The 15521-nt window shown below is 41.0% G+C and overlaps 2 protein-coding genes across 10 annotated transcripts in view; one reads left to right on the top strand and one right to left on the bottom strand.

Annotated features, from left to right (window-relative positions):
* LOC135303774 (sodium channel protein type 5 subunit alpha-like) overlaps positions 1 to 7362 on the bottom strand; it is a 44850-nt gene extending 37488 nt beyond the window's left edge. The window contains exons 1-6 of one of the 8 annotated variants that reach the window (XM_064426022.1): positions 3237 to 3798; positions 3066 to 3129; positions 2500 to 2655; positions 2238 to 2373; positions 2038 to 2080; positions 812 to 889 (exon numbers count right to left, since the gene is read on the bottom strand). In XM_064426022.1, the coding sequence (XP_064282092.1) occupies positions 812 to 889; positions 2038 to 2070 (111 nt within the window). In that variant the 5' untranslated portion in view covers positions 2071 to 2080; positions 2238 to 2373; positions 2500 to 2655; positions 3066 to 3129; positions 3237 to 3798. Of the gene's footprint in view, positions 1 to 712; positions 890 to 1646; positions 1832 to 2037; positions 2081 to 2237; positions 2374 to 2499; positions 2656 to 3065; positions 3130 to 3236; positions 3804 to 7072 lie in introns of those variants that run through there. The other 7 variants (XR_010365583.1, XM_064426249.1, XM_064425955.1 and 4 more) reach the window with 7 other exon arrangements.
* Positions 7363 to 11396: 4034 nt separating this feature from the next.
* The window catches only part of WDR48 (WD repeat domain 48), a 33249-nt gene continuing 29124 nt past the window's right edge, over positions 11397 to 15521 (top strand). The window contains exon 1 of one of the 2 annotated variants that reach the window (XM_064425563.1): positions 11397 to 11500. In XM_064425563.1, the coding sequence (XP_064281633.1) occupies positions 11453 to 11500 (48 nt within the window). In that variant the 5' untranslated portion in view covers positions 11397 to 11452. Of the gene's footprint in view, positions 11501 to 11758; positions 11782 to 15521 lie in introns of those variants that run through there. The other variant, XM_064425715.1, reaches the window with a different exon arrangement.

The raw sequence follows: 15521 nt of genomic DNA, 5'->3' as shown, positions 1-15521 counted from the left end.
GGTTTTTTTTTGTTTTGTTTTGTTTTGGGTTTTTTTGGGATTTATTTGGTTTTTATTTGGTGATGTTTGGTTTGATTTTTTAACGTATGTAATAGACGAAGTTATTCACAATATCAATATAATATAATTCATATAGTCACTCATTACTTCAAAATTCAGAAATCTATGCAATGGGCTAGACTGTGCATTACTTAAACATCCTGAAAAAAATCACTCACCAGTATTTTTGTGAGAGAAACATTCCAGACTTGTGTAGGTAAAGAAATTTTAATATGTCAAGTTCAGTGTAACTAAGATTAGATAATACTAAAGCAAATTTGAGGAATACTCTGCATGAGATGATATAACAAAACAGTAATTAAAATGATAATAATTAATAGGTCAATAATTAATAGTAATTAATATGACAAATATATAAATGTTCAGTAAAATGTTTCACTGACACATGTAAATTATAGGAAGAGCTACATGTTTACAGCAATTAGTGGTTTTAAATAAATGATTTTCTTACATAGATGCTCCCTGTACCTAAATAAAAGCACACCTAATACTTGTAAACATGTCTGCACATATTTTATTCATATACAGACACACACACTTGTATACATATATCCCCAAATATTTTGATCGAATAGACATAGAATTAAATTAAGATAATCAGCAATTGAGTTTTCTCTAGTACACAAATATTTAGCAAAACCAAAATACTTACAATATCCCCTTCCAAATATAAAAGCCTTCACACAGATTTCTGAGGGTAAAGCTGGCTGGTTGTTATCTCCAAAGAGACAGAAAGTCTTGCTTTTCTCACCTTCACCTTTCCATTCCCAACAACATCATTTCTCCTGAGCCAGCTCCCATCCAGAAAGTTTTCTTTGTAGTGGGATGCCTGTGGGAGGGATGGAGGGAGGAGCTTGGTTGCATTTCTGAAAACAGTAAATGAAATTTTGTGCTCTCACTGACAATACTGTAAGAAAGGGAAAAGTGCTTGGGTGATACTTTTGAAGAATAATCACCTAAATATTAATCAATTATTTTATTTCTGCTGAAATCATAACTACATTTATTAAAAGCAAAGATTTTTTTTTGTTCAATAAATAGAAAATGTATCTGTAAAATGGTAAGAAAGCAAAAGGTTTCCTATTTCACATTTCCTTCCATGCTTTTGACCATGCAGACATGCATTAAATATTGGCACAAAATTTGCCTTTCATTAAAAGCTTTTGGTTAGAAATTAGAGCATATATTACTATTTTTCATTCGTTAATTTCCGCTTTTTATTATTCCCAGGCTCTGATGTACGTTCATTATATTTTATGCAGACAAAATCTGAAATTCAAATATACTATCTGTCATACACAAGACCAGAGCCCAAAATACATTCAATGTCATGTCATAACCTTCAATAAAACATACAAACCTTGTTTGAGCAAAATTAAAATCACAGCATTTATTCTCATATCTGAAATTACTTATTTTTTTTAGAAGTGATGTATAAAGCCTGCTAGCAACAGGTACTGCACACTAACACACACCCACATTCATGGTAAGCCCTAATGGTAAGTACACTTATTTATCTTAATTACATCAACAGAACCCATTACTGTCTGAAATTTATTTTCTTCTTTATTAAGTAGCATAGAAACCTTTCCTATCATCTTTCCTGATGATAAGGGAGTTACTCTGGGTTTTGCTGGAAGGATTCTACTGAAGGAACTACGCTGTCCTTAAAAGCCAGGCAGCACTAATGCACACAAAGAAACAAACAGTGATTAAACATTTTTCTGGCTAGGTACAACTGCAGATGGTTTTAAAAGAAATAAAACGCTAAGTGTTCTGTGGTGCAAGCAGCAAAAGGAATATTAAGATCCAGTGTAAGTTATTTTTCTAGAAAGCAAGATTATGTTCTCAAGACAAGTTCAATTAAGAGAGCAGAATTTGAAAGATCACTCAAGCATCACTCTATAAAGGCACTATAGCTGCTACATTTACAATGCTGTACCAGCTAATACCATTAAATGCAATAAAAATCCCTACCTGCATGTATTTATTCTGCTGTGTCTTCTCCATCCATCTGCCCCTGTGAAAAATGGGACACAGGGGATCAACACAGAAAAAAAAAGAATTGCACTCCTTCTGGACACTGTAATGTTTAAAATCCAAAAAGCTAGAGCTCAGAGAACAAGGTTTTTTATCTGCAGCGGCTTAGGACTTGCAGCTAACCACAAAACACTCACACAAGTTACTTCTCTTGTGCTACGGTGGAAAATTTCCTTTCTCCCATTAGGAAGACAGTTTCTTACAGCGGGAAGGGGACAGAAAACCAGCCTCAGAGTAACAACACTCTCTTCTTCCCTTTTTCATTCATTATTCCTGTGGAAATAGGAGGAGGAAAATTGAGGAAATAAAAAAGCTGACGTTTAACAAGAAAAGGATAATGTTTTTTATATAAGTTACTAAAATTAAATTCATTACAGAAATTACTGTTAATTTATTCACCATGCTCTTGACGTGGATCTGTTTCCTCCATTAACTGCAAAGTACAGCACTTTTCTTTTTCCTTTTTATTGCCAGAGCACAAGACAAATATTTCTTGTTGGTAGCATTAGCACACCACCATTAGCTTAATGACTAAGAGTGTACAGATGTCAAGAGCTGAAAAAACCAGATTTTTGCATAATTAAATGTATCTTGTAACTGTGCCATAACTCTAAACATTAGTTGCTACTTTAAATTATGGATCAGAAATGCAGTCATGAAAGATTTTCAAGATTTCATGCACACTGCGTGACCCTCTCATCCTCAGGTTCCATCCAGTCACTTCCATCCTTTTCCTGTGTGACTGAGACTTTCCCTCAGTAACTTGCCAACCATGGAACCCCTGCTGTGGGACACCTGAAATTAAGATTGTAAAAAAATCTCTTTCTCACAACATTATCCTCCAAGATACTTCTGTATTATTAAGATGCTGTGTCTCAAACTGGCTAAAATCACAAGCTGGACACAAGATCCCAAATGGATACAAGAGGGAATGGAACAAGAATTTCAAACAAACAAGTCATTACCATCAGTTGATGTATCTGTAAATCCAGTCCTGAAATTTGTGCACTGACCTCTCCAATAGTCTCTCTGTATGATTCATACAAGCACAGAAAGTTTGAGTAAAGTGTGTTACAGAGACAAAAGAAATATATTTACCAAAAATTTAATGGAGAAATCAACATTCTTTTACTTACAAGTTAAAAACATCCAGTAACTTTGACCATAACAGTTGGAAGGAAAATTACTTGAGCCTGAGAAAGATATTTCAAATTTTCAAGAAATGGCTCCTGCAGAACAAAATCATACAATCTGTAACTAGATCATTTCATCCACTGAAAAGAATGCTATTGAATTTGATATAAAGTATCATTTTGAGTGTTTTAATTTAGGTCAAGATTCTCACAGAGGCAAATCACGACTGTTAATTACAGAGTTTATAGTTATGGTTCATTGTCCATTAGCCAGAACCAACCACAAGTGAGTCTGAGACAAACACAACAATGCCAATGATCTCCATTAGAACCAGCAAATGCAAATCATCCTTCACACAGAAAACCCCAAAAACACAAAAATTTCAGCTGTGCACATAACAGCAAAGAGATGTGAACACAGACACCAGAATTGTCTCCTGAAAGCAAAATCTCAGACTCTGGAGAGCAGGGAATGGAAATCATGTCAGAGGGAGCACAGGCAGGTTTTGAGTTTTGTTAAAGATAGATCCACCACAGGAACAGAGGTTGTCTCTTTTGGACGTAATAAAAACAAACACAAATCAAATCATAGCAAAAAGCTTTTATTAAGAAAAATCAGATATTATTTTTGTCTCCTTAAAAATGCATGGAAAAAATGTTACCAAGTAACTTTAGAGGTAAAATTCAGAAAGTTCCACTAATGAGGAGGAACCGTTTAAACGTTGTAAACCTGAACACGTGATTGCATGACAGACAGAATTTTTCAACATAAAACCATAAAGACTTGCAGATGAATGAGAGCTTTAATACAGGATGGCTCTTCAAGTTGAAATTCAAATTAGCCAAATGTAGACCAATAGAATGGCACCAGTATTTAACTGCATGGATCATTCTCTATCGAAACAGCTTGTAAGCACCTGTGGCCTTCTCAAATACTCAAAATCATTGGTGTCTCATAGTGGCAGTAGACCTTTGTTTTTGCATCCCCACCTTGCTTTATGTACACAAGGAATTCACAGCAGATTTTCGTAGGGCAATAATTCATTATAACACAGATCTTGAGCAGTGTGATACCTTAAGTTTTAGCTTTCATATTTTCCAGATTCTGTACTGCATTAGTATATAACTCTGAACTTCATATAAAGTGTTAACAAGTTCTCCTCACAGATAGTCAGACAAAACAACCCTTTTCCAGCCCCAGAACCAAAAAAGTACAAACAGGCCCAAAAAGTACAAACAGCAGTGAATTGAGAAGAGCAAACTGGGAGGATGGGACTGCATAACCTGAAGCCATAATTGGACAATTAACCCCAATATAAAAATGGACCAAAATTTATGAAAGTGTAAAAATTCGTGACTCAGAGTCCATCTTGGGTACATCCTGGAGAGAGCCATGGCCTGGCTCTTGTACTGCGCAAGGTGTATCCTTTGAAGGCCTTTTAATAAATCTCTACTTTATTCCTTTAGCTCTGTCTAGCCTCTGTTCTAGGTAGCCTCTTTAGGCATCAAGTGCAACAGTTGCTAACTCTGATGCTAACAGCTCATAAATTATATTTCTTACAAATTTATATTTGAAAGGTCCTTCACTGCTCAGCAATAAAATTTCATACTCCTTGGTAATTCAAGGAATATGAAAGAGAGAGTGCATTGGAGATACTTGCAATGAAAATTATCTGCAGAGATTTCTGTTTACTCTGGCTGCAGCTTCAGAGAATTTGCAATCCTCCTTCCTGTCTGTAGCCAAAACTGGCACACAGGGAATGCAGTGTCCACAATTTGGGAAGCACTATAACCACTGAAATATCACATTAAGAGTGATCTCTAAGTAATGCCCACACATTTATTACAATGCAAACTCAAATGCATCCTTCATGGGCTGAACTAATTCAGCTGCTGGCCAGAAGCTTCAGGATTCCCCCTAATTTCGAGGGTGACTAATTGCAAGACATAAAGGAGGTTCCTGGAATATCTTATAAAACATCATAACCCTGAAACAAGAACAAAAGTGAGAGGGGACATCAAGAAAGAAACAAAAGGGGGTGGGAAAATACAGAAATACATTTGCTTTGTTACACTTGAATACAGAATAACTAAATATTACATACACAGTAAAACAAAACAATACATAGAGAAAGTAATATACAAAATCTCCAAAGGCACAAGTCTGGAAAAAAGGAGGGGCTTTGGCAAATTATCTGTGAGATAAACAAAATGTGCAACTCAGTCTTTTTTAGAAAAGAATTTAAGAGTGTAAAGGACATGCTGTATTTATCAAGACAATAATTTGCATGATTGCCATTTCCCTTTTTTCATACTGCACAATGAAATAAGAAATTGACAGACATGAAATTTGGTATTTGGTAAATAGCTAATTGACTTTACAGAACAACAGGAAATAGCTTTTATGGTAAGTAGACATTAAAGGCATTGTTACACAAAATAGCTTTCTGCCTAATGACCTAATGTACACTGAAGAAGCCTGAAAATTATCTCAGTGCCTGAAGTTCAAGTTATTCCGTTTCTTCTTAGTGTTCTGAAAAACAGTATTAGTATCTTTGAAACATTTTACATTTCTCCAGAGTCAGATGCTAAGAGCAAAATACTGCTGTTACAACCTCTGAAAGGTTTCCAGCATTTCTGATGCAGTCTCGTTAACACAGTTTATGAAGGCTCCCCTTCCATGGTATGGGCCTCCAAACACAGCCATGAAATGAGAAATGCCAAGAGCCCAGCAAAGGCTGAGATATTTGATTTCACACCTATTTCTTACTGTACCTCCCTGATGATTTAAGTCTAAACCTCAACATGTCAAGAATGCAACTTGTAAAGAAACTAATATGGAGATGTTTTTGTGATTGCTGTGCAAGGCTTACACTGAGCCTGCTCGTCCTGCTGCCACACTGGCCAAAGAGGCTGGGGGTGCACAGGAGGTTGGGAGGAGACACAGCCAGGACAGGTGACCCAAACTGACCAAAGGGATACTCCAGACCATGTGACATCACGATCAGGAAAAAGCAGAGGGAAGAAGGAGGAAGCGGGGGACATTTGGAGTGGTGGCATTTGTCCTCCCAAGTCACTGTTCCACGTGATGGGGCCCCTCTCTCTTGGAGATGGCTGAACAACTGCCCAACCATGGGAAGCAGGGAATTAATCCTTTGGTTTTCCTTGCTTGTGTGCATGGCTTTTGCTTTCCCTGTTAGACTGTCTTTAACTCAACCCCAGAGTTTTCCAGCTTTTACCCTTCTGATTCTCTCCCTGATCCCACTGGTGGGGGAGTGAATGAGTAGCTCTGAGGGGCTTTGGGAGCTGGCTGGGGTGAAAACCACAATTCCTTATTCACCAAACACTCCACCCACTGAATCCATCTCTCTCCAGTTCAGATGATGCCTTGAGAAGGCTGACCTCGAACAGAGGCTAGATGGAGCTAAAGAATAAAGCAGGGATTTATTAGGAGGCCTCCATGGATCCACCTTGGGCAGTGCAAGAGCCCAGCCAGGCCTACACCCAAGAGGAACCAAAATGGTCACAAAATGGATGACCACTCACGGGATCTCTCACTTTTATAAGTTCTGGTCCATTTGCATATTGGAGTTAATTGTCCAGTTACAGCTGTAGCCCATCAAGTCCCATCCTTCTTGTTTTTCTCTCTTCAGCCCACGTTGTTTATGCTCTTGGGCCTGAAATTTGGATCATTTGTCCTTGGTGCCCAGTTAGAGAAGGAATTGTTTTGTCTCCCTGCTCTGTGCAGAGAGCTCACCATCCCCTAATACGAGGCTCAGAACTACACACTAAAGCAGCACAGAATCTGAAAAATAAAAAAGCTAAAACCTGAGGCATACCAGAGAGAAGGATGTTGTGAGGACCATGTCAAGGGCTTTACAGAAATGACATCCAGAACCCTTCCCTTGGTCACTCCATCACAGAAAGCCACTGGGGTGTTCAGGCAGAACTTGCCCTTGGTGGAGCCGTGCTGGCTGTCCTGTGTCACCTCCCTGTCCTCTGTGTGCCTCATTGCAGCTTCCAGGAGGATCTGTTCTGTGATCTCCCAGGCACAGAGGGAAGGCTGACAGGGTGGGAGTTCCAGCACTCTCCACCATCATTAAAGATGGGCAAAAATGCTTCCCTTGTCCCAGTTACCGGGGACTTGCCCTGACTGCCAGGACTTTTCAAATACTTAGAGAGAGGCTTGGCAACTACAGACAGATCCCTCAGGCTTTGGGATGTATCCCATCAGTTCCCTTAGAGTTACATACATTCAGGTGTCATGAATCTGATTGTTACTCACTCTGGGAAGCATTTTTGTTACAGCAGTGGGAAGATTATGATTTAAGCTATCTCCTAAGACAAATATTAAATATTGTATTTATTGTTTTTTGGCTTTTTTTAATATAAAATGAAGGCTTGGTTTTTTTCAGTTTAGACGTGCTGGGTTCAGGCTAATGGTAATTGCCAAAGTGTTTCAGATGCTTCTCATGCACAAAGTATGGAGATTAATTGGATTCTGGGTTGGAAAAGAATGAAGCAAAGTGAAGTTTTCCCTGTAAGTAAATACTGAGCAAAGTGCCTGACTACATTTCACTATACATTAGCCCATTAAGAAGCAGATTATTTCTTCTCATAACAGTCATTTTCATGCATACACTTGAGTGACTTTTAGTCTTGTCTTAGAGGTAGTGAAATTCTGATGTTAATTTTGTGCTGTTCTTTGAAGAAATGAAGCACTAATTGAATTCATAAACCCCAACCATAATTTCATTATCCATAATCACCAACGGATTATTCATTTAATAAAGATAACACTGTGTCTTTAAGAGCAGTCAGCATCTTTTGTACATTTGATTTGAAATTGACTTTGTTTATAGACAGAGAAGTTTGATTTTTACATTTCTATGCAATTTAAAAATGGGGTTTCTTTTTAAGTATATTGTGGCTGCTATTAGTGCATATAATGCAGTGTTTGTTCAACTTGTCAGGCCATTAAATTTAAGGTGAAAAAAATGTACAGTGATGCCTTTGTATCACAGAACCATTGTGGTCAGAGGAAATCTCTGGAGATTGCCTGGTCCAACAAAGATCACATTTACTAAGGGTAGCTAAAAATATAAATATCATAATAGTGGTAATTTTCTGGTTTCTCTTGTGTATTTTTACCAAACCTGAACTAAAGGCAATGTTATATAAAAAACATGGTGGGTAATGATTTTTTTGTTATGCAGGAAACCTTCCAGCCTTTCATCATGTTTGTGTCATTTCCTAGTAGGAAAGTGGCAAGATGAGCTGGTCTATAACATTAACTGTTTGCTTTAGGTTTTGGAAGAGAAAGAATATGATGTTTATATGAGTCTAGGGATTATTTTTCGATTTCCGTGAAAATCTGATCTTCTTAAGCCAGATTGTGAATTTCTGAGAACACAGCAGTGAGCAAACTGCTGCTGAGTCAAAAAGGAAGTGGTGAAGAGCCAAACAGGTCTCAGGAGTGAAGCCAGGATGTTGAGATAGGGAGAGAAGGAAGAATGGAAATGCCCAGAATGTAAGCATTGAGTGAACAAACCTTGTAATGAAGAGCAAGTAACGTAAGTAAGAGTGGAGAGATTAGATTTCCTTAATAATAGTGACTTCTAGAATGCTGTGGAATTTCCCAGCTTCCTCTGTGTGCTGCTGCATTCTCTCTCATAAGGCTTGACAGTCACAGAACTAAAATGTTAAAAAATTTTAGAAATAGACTGTAAGAATGATTTGGAGCCTGAGAAGTATTATTTTGTCCAGTGGAGAAAAGATGGAAGGAAACACGACAGCATGACAAATAGTTAAGAAGAAATATGGAACAAACTCATCTTCATGTCCACGAGGAGTGAACCAAGCAGTAACAGGCTGAGTCTGCAGCTCAGGAAATTCAGATGAAGCACAAGAAAACCCTATTTTGGCAGTGAGAACAGTGAAGGAATAGAATATGTCGCAGATGAAGGTATTGGAATCACCATCTGTTGCAACTAGGGACTAAACAGATATCTCCAGGAATTACATCAGTGGGGTTGATGCTGTTTTGGAATAAATGAACTAACTGGTTTTAGGACATTACTCCCAAATACATTTTTAAAAGATATAATTATACAACTACAAGTAGAAAATGTTTTGTATAAAAAAAGGCCTCTCAAATCCTCCAGGAAAAGCTGTAATAGGTTCTCTACTTGGGATAAGAGCTACACAAATTCAAGATATAAAGACATGCATTTTAAGATCAGATAATCATGGAAAAATTACCCAAAGGAATGGTAGATTCTACATAGCTTGAAACCAAAAGCGTTGTAGGTTATATATAATTTATGGCATGACTCAGATGCAACTGTTTGAAAATACTGTATTTAGGCTGTGCTTTATGGGATGTGAAACTTGGTGATCTAAAATACAATCTAAATGTTTTGTGTGACTAAAATCTCCTGAGATATCATATTCTACGTCTGCATAAGCAAGGCATTCGAGTAAAAAACTCCACAGTTTTAGACTCCATCATGTCCAAAATCTGCTGTAAAAGCCACAAAAATACATTAACATGACAATGTACAATGAGCCCAATGTTTGCAGTGGTTCTCTGGAAGTGGTGTGTCTGTAACTGCAACTCTTGCTGCTGGATTAAAGGAGATAAATTACTATTGCAGCATTAATTTTGTCTTAAATTTAACTTAACCTAACCAGTAAACACTGGATTCTAGTTCGGTTATTAGGAATAAATTCTTCCCTGTGAGGATGGTGAGGCCCTGGCACAAGGTGCCTGGAGAAGCTGTGGCTGCTCCTGGATCCCTGGAATTGTCCAAGGTCAGGCTGGATGGGGCTTGGAGCACCCTTAAAGCTGGATGAGCTTTAAGGTCTTTTCCAACCCAAACCATTCCATTATTCTGTGAAACACTGCAGTGAAGGAAGGGTTTTGGCCAAGGCAGATCTCATTTCACAAACTCCACCTGCAGCTGCGATGAGGACATGCAGTTCTTCACTGCTAGAAAAACTGATCTGTATCAAAAGAAGCAAAGCTTCAATCAGCAGAAGAAATAAATACCCTTATATTCTACTTAGCCTTGCAGCCAGCACTGAAGAATAGGAACACCTGAATGCATAATTTCCTCCCTAACCCTTATATTTCATCTCTCACAGCATTCTTTTTTCACTGATTAACTATTAGACCTTTACTGATCTACCACAAAGAAGTAATCTAAGAAGTCTAAGAAATGGTGTGCTGTCGCCCTGATTTTTTAAGATTTTCTAAGCCTTCTGATGTTTACATTCTTGTAGCAAACTTTCTCACACACTTTCTGTGAATAACTTCTTGTTTTGCATTCTTTTCTGGAGGAGGAGAAATTTGATGGACTGTTGGTCTGTCCAGTGTCATTGGAGAGGTGGCACTGTCACCCTCCAATCCACTGTCACTTTTGGAAATCTATAAATGTTGGAGTCAGAAAATAAACGTCCCTTTTTACCTTGAGAACAGCAGCGTGTTCGTGTCATGGTTTTTTTTGTGTCCTGTAGTGCCAGTGTGCTGAGAATAGTCTTGCACACAGCTCCTCACCCAGAAGATACAGAAGGAGATACAAAATATTCTGAGCTGGCAGAGACCCACAAGGATGATCGAGTTCAGCTTTTAAGGGTGCCCCACATGGGGATCAAACCCATGGCAAGTTATCAGCACCATGCTCTAACCAGCACCCCCACTTCTTAATCGACAAGAATATCCCACACTGAGAAATCTCTGGCTATTATTAATTAATTATTAATGAAGTACAGAACCGTCTGATTATTACTGGCAGCTAAAACCGCTGATTTTGTTTATTTGGTTGGGCCCTTTATTTCAACGTAATCCTTTCACCACCACTCGAAACGAAGCAAAGCAGGACGAACACACCGCAGGAGCACCAGGAGGCGAACAGGGACGAAGAAGGGGAAGGGGAAGGGGAAGGGGAAGGGGAAGGGGAAGGGGAAGGGGAAGGGGAAGGGGAAGGGGAAGGGGAAGGGGACACACCCGACCCGCCCCGGGGCCGGGCTGAGGCGGCGCCTCATGAGGCGGCAACATGGCGGGCACGGCGTGAGGGCGGGCACGGCGGCCACGCCCCCATTGGCCGCGCCCCCTTTGGCCACGCCCACCCCGCCGCTCGCCTATAAAAGCCTCGCGCGGGCCGGGTGAGGGGCCGGCACTTCCGGTCGGACATGACGCCACAGTGTCAACATGCAAGATGGCGGCGCATCACCGGCAGAACACGGCGGGGCGGCGGAAAGTGCAGGTGAGGGCGCGGCGGGGCCGGCACGGCTCGAGGGGCGCCCGGAGCCTCGCGGGCCGCGCCAGCGGCCGCAGGGTGTCGGCCTTTGGGGGTTTCTATGGCAGCGCCGTCGCCGCGCTGAGGGGAGACAGCGCCGCGCGCCCCCGGGGTCTCTCCCGGCCCCGCTGGCCGCCGTGGCGGGGGCGAGCGGCCGCCTGAGGCAGCCGGGGCTGAGCTGCCCCCGCTGCCGAACGGGGCCGGGGTCTGCCGCCCGCGGGAGCAGCTCGGAGCGAACGCGGCGGGAGGTGAGCCGAGAGCGGGGGAGCGGGAATGGCCAGCCAGGGCTGCGGGCTCCTGTCTCGGCTGTGCCCGCTGCCAGATTAGATATTGGGAAGAGATTCTTTGCTGCGAGCGTGGTGAGACGCTGAAATCGTTTTCCCAGTGAAGCTGTGGGTGCTCCATCCCTGGAATTGATTTCAAGGCCGGGTTGGACTGGGCTCTGAGAACCTGGTCCAGAGGAAGCTGGAAGGTTGGAACTGGGTGGTGTTCAAGGTCCCTTCCAACCCAAACCATTCCACGGTTCTGTGATCTGCTTTGCATCGTATTTCTGCTCAGTTTCTGTAAAACACTCTGTGCCTTTGCACAGAGCAAGGAGCAGGGTTTTTTCTTCTCAGATTTCAGAAGGGTTCCTTGCCATCTCCAGGCAGCATTTGTTGAAGGAAACCCATGGCACAGGCAAATGGGTGTAGACTTTCTCAGCACACTTGAGGAAGAATTAAATTAATTAAACCCTGTGGTTTGGGCTCACGTGTACCTGCAAGTGGATTGTTGTAGCATTGGTGGAGACTGGAGTTACCAAAGTACGTATAAAATGTCAAGACTCTAACAGTTAAACTCATAAAAATGGTTTTATTTTATGGTTCTCAATGCTTTTTTAATTTGTGATACTGCCTGCCCTTTAGATGTTTTTACAGCTTTCACTATGGAAAAGATTTAGTGCTTTATCAATGTGCAAAGCAAGTGGCAAGTGCCAGTTTCAGCTGTACCTATCCACTGGGATCAAATTAAATATTGATTAGGTTTGAAATAGCATTAGGAGCTTTAAAAACAGAGGTGGGTTTGGTTTTTGGATGCATTGTTTATCATGCAGAGGAAATGGGCATCTTACAGAGCATTTAGTGTTTTCTGTGGTTAAGGGAAGCACTCTTTCAATTCTGTATAAAGAATTCCCTTGTCTTGACAGAAAAAAAATTGAATATACTTTAAAATATAAAGAATGCCAATGCTGTGAACAAGTTTTTGCAGGTTACACCCCTAAGGAGGGGGATTTTATTATACCTTCATATTTGTTTGATGCACTCCTATTTATGAACTGTTTCCCTGGCAGCAGCATGCATCAAAGAGCTCCCAGTTTCCTTTTGTCACTACTACTTTTTGTTCTCCAAGCATTGCTTAGCTCAAAAGTTTGTTTCTGCAGGTGGTTTTGTGCTGGTTTTTCATGTTTTGTCTGTTCTCCTTGTGCTGTGGGGTACTTTTTCACCTCGTGTACTAATGACCTGTGATGTACACGACACTGCTCTGTGTCTCAGCAGTGCTCTGTGAGTTCAGATCCAGACTGGTTGTGTTCCCAGAGAAGCTCCCAGCCCTGGAAGTGTTCAAGACCAGCTTGGATGGGGCTTGGAGCAGCCTGGCATTGTGAGAGATGTCCCTGCCCATTGCAGGGGGTGGAATGAGAGCATCTGTAAGGTCCCCTCCCACCCAAACCATTCCATGATAAACATTTATAAAGTTTGACTAGAAGCTGGATTTTTTTTTTTTGACTCTTATTATTTCACCTGCTTGGTTAGTGACAGGACTTTGTTCAGGTAAAGGAGTTTTAAGTGGCTGTTTCATCCATCAGCTGCAAATGGAAAAATAAAACCACTCATGATTTATTTTCATTCCCTGGCTGAGCATTTAGGGTGCATTTACAGAGAGTTTTTGAGAGAGACAGAGGAGAATTTGTTCCAAACCTCTGAGGATGGAAGGAGAGGGTTTTACAAAAGACACTTCTCAGGCATGAAGGAACTTGATTCCTTACATGGCAGGAGAGCTGGTTGAAGTTTATGGAAATCAGAACTATTATGAGCTTGGATGCACCTGTTCTGCTGGTAAGCAAAGCCGTCCAAAATAGTCAGTTTAGGTGCTTCTGCATATAATTTTAGTTTCTAATGGTTTAATCAGGGTTTTGGGCCTCAAAATAAATTCTATGAATAGAAAAAGAAAGGAATTTAAATTCTTTAAATGGGAGTCAGGCATTTGAAGTGTTCAGTGGCTCATGTTTGTGAAGCTTAGCCCTGCCTTTCTGAAGGTTGCAGGAGTGAGGTTGAGTGATTTGGGGGGGCAGTGAGGATGCAGGGGTGTGTCACACCCTGATTTGGGGAGGCAGTGAGGATGCAGGGGTGTGTCAGATCCTGAATTGGGAAGGAGGGAGGATGCAGGGGTGTGTCAGACACTGATTTGGGGAGGCAGTGAGGATGCAGAGGTGTGTCAGACCCTGATTTGGGAAGGAGGGAGGATGCAGAGGTGTGTCAGACACTGATTTGGGGAGGAGGGAGGATGCAGGGGTGTGTCAGACACTGATTTGGGAAGGAGGGAGGATGCAGGGGTGTGTCAGACCCTGATTTGGGAAGGAGGGAGGATGCAGGGGTGTGTCAGACACTGATTTGGGGAGGAGGGAGGATGCAGGGGTGTGTCAGACCCTGATTTGGGGAGGCAGTGAGGATGCAGAGGTGTGTCAGACACTGATTTGGGAAGGAGGGAGGATGCAGAGGTGTGTCAGACACTGATCTGGGGAGGCAGTGAGGATGCAGGGGTGTGTCAGACCCTGAATTGGGAAGGAGGGAGGATGCAGGGGTGTGTCAGACGCTTCTGTTGGCCGTGTGCTGCAGCTTTCAGATGTTGTCCTGGCAGTCAGGTCAAGGTGAAGCATTCCCAGCAGGGCCCTTGGAGGAGCTGCCTTGCAGGGGTTGCATTGTAACTGCTCTCCCAAACTTGCTCCCTGGCCAGAATAAATTTACCCCCAAACTCAAAAAACACATGAAAACTTTGCCGTGTAAGGATCAGCATCCTTATACGATTGCATGAATTTTAAGCACTTTTTATCTTTAAGTCTTGTACAGAACAAGAATCTCATTCTCCATCCCTGGGAGTGTTCAAGGCCAGGCTGGATGGGGGTTTGGGCACCTTGGTCTAGTGGAAGGTGTCCCTGCCTGTGGCAGTGGTTGGAATGAGATGGTCCCTTCCAACCCAAACCATTGTGATCTTTTTGAACTGATTTGTCATATTTGTGCACTAATTTTTGCACCTTACTAGATGTGATACCTTTGTTAATTTTATATTTTATATATAATAAATGTAAAAATTATCATTACAAATATATTTATTTCATATATAATGTTTAAGCAAACAAGTAGCCAGTATGTTGATTCCACTGTAAAAGGATAAAATGAGCTTCTTAATGCCTTCCATTACTTTTGTTCTGGAGCCTTCATAAAAATTCAAATAGTCTTCTTAATTAAAAGCCATGTTTTAGGGATACATGTGCTCTGCCAAGATAGTAAAGCAATGTTGGTTTTTTTTTTCTTGGTATTTCACTGCTGCTTATCTCATTCTTGATGCAATCCAGATCTCATAGAACCCTTCCATGATTTTGAGAAATATTTTTTTTTAATTGCTCACTTAGAAACAAGGAATGAGTGTTCTCAGAGCTCAGCTGGTTACTATTTCCTCCGTGTGGTTTGGTGGGCTGTTTTAAAAGCAGATTTTACCCATCTGTGAAGATAAAGTCTGTTATAATGCATGTAATATAACAAGGGTAACGTGATCCCATGTCAACTGATACAAGTGTTTCCTGCATGGATAAGTGTAAGTCCTGCAAGAAATTCATTTGGCTTTGTGTGCCAAAATATATCTGTGGGCAGTAGCTTTATGTCTGGAGCTCTTAGGTAGTCATTAAAATGATTACTCCTGATCCATTTAGGCTCCTGAATCCCATAAACTCCTT

This window comes from Passer domesticus, chromosome 1, assembly GCF_036417665.1.
Source record: "Passer domesticus isolate bPasDom1 chromosome 1, bPasDom1.hap1, whole genome shotgun sequence".
Lineage (NCBI taxonomy): Eukaryota > Metazoa > Chordata > Aves > Passeriformes > Passeridae > Passer > Passer domesticus.
Note: the sequence above shows the minus strand (reverse complement) of the source record. Positions and strands in the feature narration are given on the sequence as shown.